Raw genomic sequence first — 11,965 nt, forward strand, 5'->3', positions numbered from 1 at the left:
ATGACTGGTCGAGGCAAAGGCGGCAAGGGTCTGGGCAAGGGAGGCGCCAAGCGACACCGCAAGGTGCTTCGTGACAACATCCAGGGCATCACCAAGCCTGCCATTCGTCGTCTGGCTCGTCGTGGCGGCGTGAAGCGTATCTCGGGCCTGATCTACGAGGAGACCCGCGGTGTTCTCAAGGTGTTCCTCGAGAACGTGATTCGCGATGCTGTCACCTACACTGAGCACGCCAAGCGCAAGACCGTGCCCGCGATGGACGTGGTGTACGCCCTGAAGCGACAAGGGCGCACCCTTTACGGCTTCGGCGGTTAAGAGGGTGCGTGCCTAACTGCATGGCACTATTCCACCTGGCCACGGCAAAGCACACAACAACAACAACAACCCCCGGACCTCTTTTAGAGGTCCACACCTAATTTCTGTGAAAGAGAATGAATGAAGGCATAGTAGTCTCAGTAAATGCAGACGTTGAGCAGGTTAGCTAGCACCATTTTTTTTTTTTTTTTTTTTATGTAACGGATATGAAGACATGTAATGCAATCCAACCAACTCTTTACCACACCTAACATAACCAACCCTAACCTACCTGAACCATACCAAACCCTCTCTCTCTCTCTGGCAGTTATAAAAAAAAAAAAAAAAAAAAGGGGGGGGTTAGGCAACTGTCAATTTTGCTTCTACATCATCTAGTTTTAATGGACGTCTGCATACATATACATTATCACTTATTTTGCTGGGCCATTGCTTTCTCTGTCCCTCTGATCTCCCCCCCCCCCCATTTCAGGAAAGCTTTCTCCATACCTATCAGGGCAATTTCCATCCTGTTGCGAGAGCATCTCCTCTGCTGTGCTCCGGGAGTCGCCTCCATAAATCGTGAAGGCAAATCCCACTATTCCAAGGTATTTCTGCCTTCATATGCACGAGCAGCAAACTTGAAGGATGCACCTAGAGAATAGAAGACACAGTCAGTCACGTCAGTGAGGCACCACACACACAGTGCATGATATGAATGCCTAAGTGTTAGACAGACAGTATGTCTGCATATGAACAAGTTATCCCTTGAATTTGTCGCTGTCACGGCCGTTTTCTCTAAGTGCCAAAACCCACCAACCACCCATCGTACAAGCATTGCATCAACCGCCATACAACCGCTGAGGCCTGAAATCAAATTTAAATGGATCCGGTTGGTACTTGCACAACCGCTAGTGCATTATATAGAAGAGGTGGTCGAGAAGGTGGCTGACACTCGCCTCCCAACAGTTTCACTAAGCAGGCCTACACTGGAGCTCGCAGTTCGATGGCTGCTGTTGCTGCTGCTGCTGATGATGATTATTATTATTATTAATCTTGATGATGATGATGATGAATGAATGAATCAATGGATGGATGAATAGATAGATGGTGGTGGTGGTTTTTGATTTTATAGGAACTAGTTGTTGTAAAACTACTGCTAATGACGAGAGAAATGAATGAATTGTATTTTCTTAATTATTCCTCTTATTTGGGGGTGTTGAATCCACCATGGTCGTCACCACACGGATAATATAATAATATATATATATATATATATATATATATATATATATATATATATTATATATATATATATATATATATATATATATATATATATATATATATATATATATATTGTTACGGTAGCGCCAGCCCGGGGCTATCACCAGACAACAAGGTAGTTTTAGATGATCGGCCTCCACTGCGTTGTGAAAATAACGCAAACCCCGGCACTCACACTCCGTAAACTAGAGAAAAACTGCGCAATGGAAGAATTATCACTTAAGTACGCAACACTCTGTACTTTGATAGTAACAAATGGAACAGCCTACCTATGGATCTAGCCTACTATCGTCACTACCGGAAATAATACCGCCCGAGACAGTCTACAGGAACACCTCCCACTTATTTCCGGTGGTGACGAATTTCTACTTAACCCGCGTCCAAGGGGGAACGCAGTTGATAGCTCACGATAGTTCTCACTAGCCTTGGGCAAGGAGATGGGACTGAACTGTGTAGGGGTTAGGGGTGTGTATGTACGTGTGTTGGGGAACGTTAATAAAGGCAGGGAGAGGACCACGGTGAGCCAGACTGGCCCTCCAATGACAACACGGTCACAAAATCAAATAAAATAGCTACTTCCCTCAGTCAGCAAACAAAAGACTAAAATGAACTTAAATGAAAACGCCAGCCCGGCACAAAAATGACTGGGGAGAGAGTGTACACACACACACGATACTGAAGCTGGTTGGGAAGACACTCCACTGATGCTAGGCTCGTGTGCAGCCAAGCGTGAACGCATGAATCAGATTAATAAGGAACTTAAATTCGTGCCCCTCTCTCTCTACAATGAATTGGTACTTCTAATGCAAGCAAAACATCATTAAATATACTGGTAGCTCACATAAGACAATCAAAATACTCAAATGCATTCTCAGCATGGTATTAAATAAAATGGCCCTCAGTGGCAGGAACGAAAGAAACAAAAGAACTTGTAACACTCGCTAATTTAAACTCCGCGAATGACACGGATACTGCATAATCCCCTAGCCCAGCTGTAACGGCTACACCCGTGGGAACGGACAAGCGGACAGCGTAACACGCCCTTCCCCAAGGAAAATTTTGAGCCCTGGATCAAAATTTTCGAATCAAGACCCTGACCCCTCCCTGGATAAACAATCAGCAATTACGTTATCATTCCCTTTAATATGCCTAACTTCTAAATTGTGCTCTTGCAAAAGTAAACTCCAGCGGGTCAAACGCTGGTTCTTAAATTTAAACTTGTTCAAAAACTGCAGGGGATGATGGTCTGAATAAATCTTGATCACAGGGCCAAAAGGGGGCAGGTAGACAGCAAAGTGTTGCAGGGCCAGGATAATCGCTAATAACTCCTGCTCTATGACGGAATAGTTCTTCTGGGCTCTATTAAACTTCTTTGAGAAGTATGATATTGGATGTTCAACCTGGCCCTCATCCGGCTGCATCAACACTGCTCCTACCCCTACTCGGCTAGCATCAACTGCCAGCACAAAAGATTTGTCAAAATCTGGTGCACGCAATATAGGGTGGTGGCACAGCAGAGACTTAACAGTAGTAAGCTTGCTCACACTCGGCTGTCCACTGCCACTTCTTATCCTTGCGCAATAAGTCAGTAAGAGGGGCAAGCACTGTGGAGTAATTTCCAATAAATCTTCTGTAATAGCCGATCATGCCCAAAAATCGCTGGAGGGCACGGCGACACTGGGGTGCTGCAAAGTTGGAAATGGCATCCACCTTAACCCGAGGTGGAGCCACTTGCCCATGTCCTACAACAAATCCAAGGTACTGGACCTTAGCACGTACGAACTCGCACTTGTCCAAGTTGACTACTAAGCCAGCTTCCTCCAACCGCTTAATGAGCATTTCCACATGATCAAGGTGCTCCTCCCACTTGGTGTCATAAACAATGACATCATCGATGTAAACGACACAATTAGGTATGCCATCCACCACTTTATCCATAAGCCTCTGGAAAGTGGCTGGAGCATTCTTCAATCCATAAGGCATCACCTGGCACTGATATACTGCACCACTGACAACAAAGCTAGCCACTTGTTTAGCCCGTTCCGTCAGCGGGACCTGCCAGTATCCTTTTACTAAGTCAAGTTTGGTGATATAAGTGGCATTTCCCACCTTGTCCACGGAGTCATCGACCCGAGGCAAGGGATAAGCATCGGTCTTAGACAGTGAGTTAACCTTCCGGAAGTCCACACACAACCTAACCTTCCCATCTGGCTTCGGCTGCAAGGTAACTGGTGCACTCCACTCACTGAAACTCCTCTTGATCAATCCATGGTCCAACATATACTTGATCTCATTATCGAGAGCTTTCTGTCTGACAGGGTTGATGCGGTAGGGAGCTAATTTTACAGGCTTACTATCCCCAACGTCAATGTCATTAGTAGCCCAAGTTGTCAATCCCGGTGAATCTCCAAAAACTTTCGGATGTTTCCATAATCTGTTGCACAGCTCTTCTCGCTTTACTGGATCAAGGTGTCGCAATTTCTCCACCAGAGCTGCATAACCATTGCCCTCTCATAGGTCAGCTGGTAACATCTCATCACGAATAAGCACTTCCTCCTGCTCCTCCAACCCACTACCAACCGCCAAAACTACAGGAGTGCTCTTATCCCTGGTTCCCTCAACGTCCACTCCAAAGTCACCTTCTAGGGACTGTGGCTGTAACCCTGGTCCACTACTCACATCACTGGCACCAACAGCTCCCTCCACAGCACGTTCCTTTGATGCCACGTCCTTCCTTCCCCGTCCTTCGCATCCCAGGTGAGAGACAACAGCAGTCATCCCACAATGAGAATCAACTGGGCGGTAGTATGGCTTCAACATATTAATGTGGCACAACTGAGTACTCTTCCGCCTATCTGGGGTAACAATTAGATAGTCAAGTTCCCCAACTCTCTTCTTCACAATATAAGGACCACTGAATCTAGCCGCTAGAGATTTTCCTTGCATGGGCAGGAGTGCCAAAACTTCATCTCCTTGCTTAAACTCACGACTTCTGACCTTCTTATCGTAATGAGCCTTCATTTTCGCTTGAGCCCCGATTAGATGGTCACGGGCAAGCTCTAAAGCGCAATGCAGTCTCTCCCGAGTGCGGCAGACATAGTCAAGCATGGATTCCTGGTTGCCAGATTTGTTGTTACTCCAGGCCTCTCGCACCACATCCAAAAGACCACGGACTCTGTGCCCAAACACTAACTCACTGGGTGAAAACCCTAATGACTCAGTTGGTACCTCTCTCACTGCAAACATAACAAAGGGTACCGCTAGGTCCCAATCCTTTCCACTATCATAGCAGAAGGTGCGCAGCATTGTCTTTAAGGTCTGATGATGCCTTTCCAGGGCACCTTGTGACTGCGGATGGTAGGCACTGGACAAAATGTGCTTGATGCCCAACTCTGTCATTGTCTGCTTAAACAAATTAGATGTAAAATTCACTCCACGGTCTGACTACAACTCCTTGGGCAGGCCAAAATGAGTAAAGAACAGGATAAGTTGCTTGACTACTGACTTCGCCTGCATGCTTCTGATTGGTATAGCCTCTGGGTATCGCATTGTAACATCCATTATGGTTAACAAATACTTGTTTCCAGCAGAAGTAGGAGGTAAAGGGCCCACGATATCAATGATTACCCGGGTAAACAGAGGTTCAACTGCAGGAATGGGAGTCAAAGGGGCCACAGGAAGAACTTGATTAGGCTTGCCCACTATCTGACACGTATAACAGCTCTTGATGTACGCAGCAACTTGTCCCGGCATACTTGGCCACCAAAAGTTATATCTTAAGCGCTGCACTGTCTTTCTATTTCCCAGGTGACCTGCTAAAGGTCCCTCATGTGCTAACTGTATTAACGGCACCCTATACTGCACAGGCACCACCACCTGCACTAACTCACCCACTCCTCCATCCACCGTGGCGCCAGTGGGCGTCCATCGGCGATGTAAAACATTGTCTTTAATCAGGAACTCCTCCTTACCACACTCCATACTTCTTTCTTCCCCTACTCGAGCAAACAAGGGGTTTAATGTTACATCTTCCTGTTGCTTCACCCTCAATTCTGCTGGCCCAACACCCGCCAGCTCTACTGAGGACTGAGATAAGGGACTGGTCGGGACACTGGATTGCGAAGGGCGATCAATCTCAGCGCCACCTCTAGTACACTCGACAGGGGAAGGAATGTCAGACTCCACACTGACATCATCATCACCTCTACCCTCAACAGTGACACTCTGTTCCTCAGGCGCGTTTGACGGTGGTCCTGCATCCCCGCAGTCGACCCCAGCGTCCTGAAATTCTTCTAATTCAGTCGGTGGGCTGGGTTGTCTCCACACAGACACACTCAGCACCACCTCTAGTGTCCTGAATGGGAAGTGGGGCGGCGCCCATGCACGCATTCCCACTCTCCTCACCCACCACAGCAACACCCTGCTCACTAGGGTGAGCCATTGGTGGCCCTGCCTCATCACAGTCGACCCCAAGAACCTGTGACTTCGCCAGTTCTTCCTCCCAGGCTGCAACCTGTGCCATAGATCTTGTAATTGCACAGACCGGGAACATGGCTTCCACTTCTGCATCAACTTCAATACCAATTTCTGGGGCGTCAAAACACTTCTCTGCCACAACAACTGGTGGGGGAAGAGATGGAAATACTTTCTCCCCAGCCAGGTCGTTCCCCAGCAGAAAATCAACCCCCTCTACTGGCATTACATCAGCAACAGCTACTTGAGCTGCAGCCTGAACAATGGGGCAATCGAGTTCCACATGAACATAATCATAGTATTCATCTGAGTTCATGCTTCTACACAGCACATACTTCCCTGAGTTTTACAGGCCCTCCAATCACGTTGCTCTGCACACAGACTGTTGTCAGCACCAGTATCACGAACCACAGTGCAACTGGATAACCCCTGATCCCATGAATTTTCACTGTGCCGTGACACATAAAGGTTTACACCAGTCTAGGGACTGATTTCTGAGGCAGTTCCATCCCAGAGGTGGCGTATGCATGTTGGGTAACTTTTTCAGCTCTGAGCTGGCAGCAAAGCCACAGCCGGCTGCACTCCAGCTTTCCACCCAGACTTCTCCCTCACCGTTACCACTCTCCCAACTCCTCTCGTTCACCTGACTCGAACTCTTGCCAACTAGTGCCACTGTTTGGCATTTTGGGAGGCCTTCCACTTAGGACAGTTAGGCTTGATGCTTGCCCACTCTGTTTATTTGCAAAAGTAACAAAGGAGCTTCGAACTGGATACGGGGGCTCTTTCTCCCCGAATTCCTTTTCTCCTCTGAACTTCCCTTGGACTGATTCACGGGAGATTTATCCCAGGCCGGATCACTCATAGTCTTCTCCCTAGAATACTGAAAATTAGCATACTTGACCCCCATACTCCGCAAGGCCAACACCCAGGTCATCCAGTCCACGTCGCTGCTTCCTTCAAGGTCTTAAATCTCTTCTCCCTAATTTTAACACCAATTTCTTTGTCAGCCATGTTGGTAAAATGTTCCATCAAAAGCAGTTCACGCACCTCGTTATATGAAAGTGGCGCTCTCACTCAGCAACCACTCGCTCTAACGTCTCCTCCAGATACCTGGTGTAGGCCATATAGGTGTCAGCAGAATCTTTTCCTAAAGCACCACGGAACAACAACCGATAAGCCTCTGGTCTAAGTTCCATATGCCTTAGAGTAATGGCTGCTTTAAATTCATCATACTCATCTACATCCTCAAGGGCTCATCCTATTATACGCTTCCAAAGCTTTTCCCTTCAGCACATTAGATACCAAGCCCACCTAGCGCTGCCTGGGCCACTCAAACTCCCTAGCCTTCTTTCTCAAAACCTGACAAGCCATTGCCTTGTCACCTTCAACTCATCAAATGCTGGCACTAATTTCAGACTCGCTTGAGAGCCAACTCTCCCTATCCTCTGCACGGCCTGGAGGTATGGGTATCTGAAGTAGACCTATTAGCAGTCTCACCTCCAAGCGAGTCTTCTCCAGCTCAAATCGCATTTTTTCACGCTGCAACTCCATCTCTTCTTTCTCTCTTGCACGCTGCATCTCCATCTCTTCTTTCTCTCTCTTGCACGCTGCATTTCCATCTCCATCTTTTTCAACTCCAACTGCTAACTGAGCCTCTGGTGACAAGACTCCAGTGTAAATTGAAGTTGAATTAAAAACTCCAGGAAAAGCACTAGACATACATGGGGGAACTGCTGTAAAACTGGCTCGGCGGCATCATAGATGGTAATGGTGGGAGTAGCGAAACGAGGCAGGCTCGGCACCAATGGTTAAACACAGGAGTACCTTTGCTACGCTGTGCCTCACGTTGTTCCATAATTTTCCTTTATCCACAGGTGACTCAGCATGTACGCCTTCTGGTGTTGACACGCGTGACTCCATGGCACAAACAATTCAATGGCAGTACTGAATAATGAAATAACTAATGCTGACTGAGAAACTTCACACTCATCAATCTTCACCTCAAAGCACAGAGAACGCCAAGGTAAACGATATCCTAGCAAGAAGGCACTGTTAGGATATCCTGATGCGAGGTCGCCACTGTTACGGTAGCGCCAAGCCCGGGGCTATTACCAAAAAGACAACAAAGGTAGTTTTAGATGATCGGCCTCCACTGCGTTGTGAAAATAACGCAAACCCCGGCACTCACACTCCGTAAACTAGAGAAAAAAACTGCGCAACAGAAAGAATTATCACTTAAGTACGCATAGCACTCTGTACTTTGATAGTAACAAACGGAACAGCCTACCTATGGATCCCAAAAGCACTACTATCGTCACTACCGGAAATAATACCGCCCGAGACAGTCTACAGGAACACCTCCCACTTATTTCCGGTGGTGACGAATTTCTCACTTAACCCGTGTCCAAGGGGAAACGCAGTTGATAGCTCACGATAATTCTCACTAGCCTTGTGCAAGTGAGATGGGATTGAACTGTTAGTAGGGGTTAGGGGTGTGTGTGTATGTACGATGTGTTGGGGAACATTAATAAAGGTGCAGCGAGAGGACCACGGTGAGCCAAGACTGGCCCTCCAAAGACAACACGGTCACAAAATCAAATGTAAATTAGCTACTTCACCTCAGTCCAGCAAGCAAAAGAGAGGGTAAAATAAACTTAAATGAAAACGCCAGCCTGGCACAAAAATGACTGGGGAGAGAGAGAGGAGGTGTACACACACGATACTGAAGCTGGTTAGGGAAGACACTCCACTGATGCTAGGCTCGTGTGCAGCCAAGCGTGAACGCATGAATCAGATTAATAAGGAACTTAGAATTCGTGCCCCTCTCTCTCTTACAATGAATTGGTACTTCTAATGCAAGCAAAACATCATTAAATATACTGGTAGCTCACAAAAGACAATCAAAATACTCAAAATGCATTCTCAGCATGGTATCTAAATAAAATGGCCCTCAGTGGCAGGAACAGAAAGAAACAAAAGGAACTTGTAACACTCGCTAATTTAAACTCCGCGAATAGCACACGGATACTGCATAATCCCCTAGCCCAGCTGTAACGGCTACACCCATTGACAGGAACAGGACAAGCGGACAGCGTAACAATATATATATATATATATATATATATATATATATATATATATATATATATATATATATATATATACTGTTGAATACAACATCATATCCTCTGTCACTGAACGACTTTGTCCATTCCTTCGATGGTGGGGAGAACAGCCATCATCATCATCACCTATGTTTTCATTTTCATCCACCAGGCCAGGCAGTTATTTAGGAGGCATAATTATACAGTACAGTATTATGTAGGTGCAGGAAGTTGGGAACGGGACAAGACGCTATGTAGTAGTGGGAATAATAATATTATTATTATTATTATTAATCGACCTTCACTGATGTCAGTAGCTTCTTACACATGCAACCGAAACGTAAATATAGCCAAAGACACACATGCCAAGCATTCAACACATACCACATTATACGCACATACATACAGACAGACAAAGACACATACATTACAGTATACCAACACATTCATCCATACACAAACATGATGATGATGATGTTGGACAAAGTCTATTCTCTCTCAAAAAACGAATGTGGCTCCTAAAAGGAGCCGATGGAGGTGAAGAAGAAGAAGGATTTCTTGGAAGTGTTTACTTCTCCGTCTTCTTGGGGAGAGCAGCACAGCCTGGATGTTAGGCAGGACACCTCCCCTGGGCGATGGTGACGCCAGAGAGGAGCTTGTTGAGCTCCTCGTCGTTGCGGATAGCCAACTGCAGGTGACGGAATGATACGAGTCTTCTTGTTGTCACGGGCTGCGTTGCCAGCCAGCTCAAGCTAATCTTCAGCTGCTAGGTACTCCATGAGCTGCAGCTAAGTAGACGGGGGCACCAGCACCCACACGCTCGGCGTAATTGCCTTTACGAAGGAGACGGTGGATCCTGCCGACGGGGAACTGGAGCCCCAGCCCCTGCTAGATCGGGACTTGGACTTTCCCTTCACCTTGCCTCCCTTGCCACGTCCGGACATGGTAGTAGTAGCAGTAGTATCGTCTTTACGTCGTCGCTGGAGTAGGGAAGACCTTCAGGAGAAGACTAATGCGTCACCCGCCGGTTGGTTGAATATTTTTCCCCACAACATGGTGGGGGAACGAAGGCAAACATGAGAGCCCGTCAGGGAAAAATGCAGAAAAAACAGCTCCCGTGAAGGAGCAAAGCATGGACAGCAGACTGGCAGGGACAGGGCAAGGGCAGCAGAGGAAGGGAACGAGGCGATGGTGGAGACAACAGCCCGATGATCGAGCGAGAGCAAGGGGGAGAGAGAGCGATAGACTGCACGGCGCCAGATGAAAAGAGGGGCCACGGCAAGCTCAGGTGGATCCCCAAACGACTCGTTATAGGCGGCCGGTTGCTCAGATGTTCGAAGATGTTCGTAGAGGGCGGAGAGAGACGAGGAAGCTTGAAGTGAACGAAACGGTGCCGATCGGTAAGGGCGCCGAGAAGCTCAGGATCTCAAAGCTTCCCGACTCCGCCCCTCAACCCCCATTCACTCGCTCCAGCTCTCCACTGCAGCAGGTGGACGCACAAAGGTCAGGCCCGGTCCAGGTGATCCACGAAGGGCACAACCCCAGTCAAGGTATTGGCGGAGAGGAGGGTGGTCGGCCAGGTAAAAGTGGGCGGACGAGCCTCAACCTCCTGGTGGGCTGACAGGGCACTCCCTTAGATGGAGAGGACAGGCCCGTCCCTCGGCTGAAACGACTGCCGTGGAGAGCTGGTCCCGCCGGGAACAGCGGTGGAGAGGTGTTGCCTCGGCCGAGAGGTGGGCTGCGAAGTGTGTCATGTCGTCGTCGTCGTAAAAAGTGGGGGGAAAGAAGAGGGGGGGAGGGAATGAAGAGATTAAAGTAGGGAAGTATGAAATTAGTCGGAGATTAAAAGATTGGGGGCTGTCCCCATTGCTGTTGTCTTGATTGCTTGTTGTGTATTGTTTTCCTCTTGGTCCTGTTGTGTAGTGGTCACTGCTGATACAGACCGTGGCACTCTCGTGGATGATGGTGGAAGGGCCTCTAGTTTATACCCCCGGCCTTACTGATGGTTGTGCCCCGGTCTGTGTGATGGTGGTGGCGCTGCCCATGTTGGTGGTTGCCTGCTCCCTGTAATCTCCATCGACTCCCAGGAGTCACGGAAGGAAGGAGTAGAGAGAAGAGGGGGAGAGAGAAATAATCTTAGTAGGAGAGACAGTCTTAGGCTTGTCCCCTCCCCCTTAATTGCCCCGCACGCCTCCCAAGGGGTGCGGTAGCTGGAGGAGCGAAGATGGGATTAGGTCCCCGCCCTCCCACAACCATCCCGGAGTCATCTTTCCCAACTCTGGAAGAGTATATACATAGCGAGAAATTTTAGAACATCAAATCAGAGCGCTCGGAGCTTGACTGATGACGTCATGGCATATTTATGTGCCAGCTGCGGTCTCAAAGTTAACTTTGAATTTACGTAATTCACGGATTATATGATGTATTTATTCTAGCTCAGACACATGTAATTAATTGTTGAACACTAATTTAACAACTTTTACATTATTTTCAGATGAGATGGATCGCATGAAATATATTAAAGCTTTTATTGACTTTGCCATTTTGGTAATATTGCACAGTGGCTATTAATTCCTGCTCACAAAGTCGATACTAACTTTAAAAATATATATTTCGATCGCATATGTTGGCTAAATAGTATAGTTGTAAACGTTATTATTAACAGTTTAATGACATAAAAATGTTGTTGATACCTAATAGGATGAATAAAACAATACATAAGATGTTAAAGCTGATGGTATGTGACCTACAAGTGGCATACAAACTACAGGACAACAACAATCCATCTACCTCGAGGCAATCTTCACCAAAGC

The 11,965-nt window shown here is 47.3% G+C and overlaps 1 protein-coding gene across 1 annotated transcript; it reads left to right on the plus strand.

Moving 5' to 3' along the window:
• LOC145419174 (histone H4-like) lies at window positions 1-312 on the plus strand. Its single transcript, XM_080287413.1, has one exon. The coding sequence runs from the start codon at window positions 1-3 to the stop codon at window positions 310-312; it is 312 nt and encodes a 103-aa protein (XP_080143539.1).
• Window positions 313-11,965: the final 11,653 nt, after the last annotated feature.

The sequence above is a fragment of the Coenobita brevimanus genome, chromosome 117 (genome assembly GCF_032717465.1).
Source record: "Coenobita brevimanus isolate Jiangsu-jjx chromosome 117, ASM3271746v2, whole genome shotgun sequence".
Classification (NCBI taxonomy): Eukaryota; Metazoa; Arthropoda; class Malacostraca; order Decapoda; family Coenobitidae; genus Coenobita; species Coenobita brevimanus.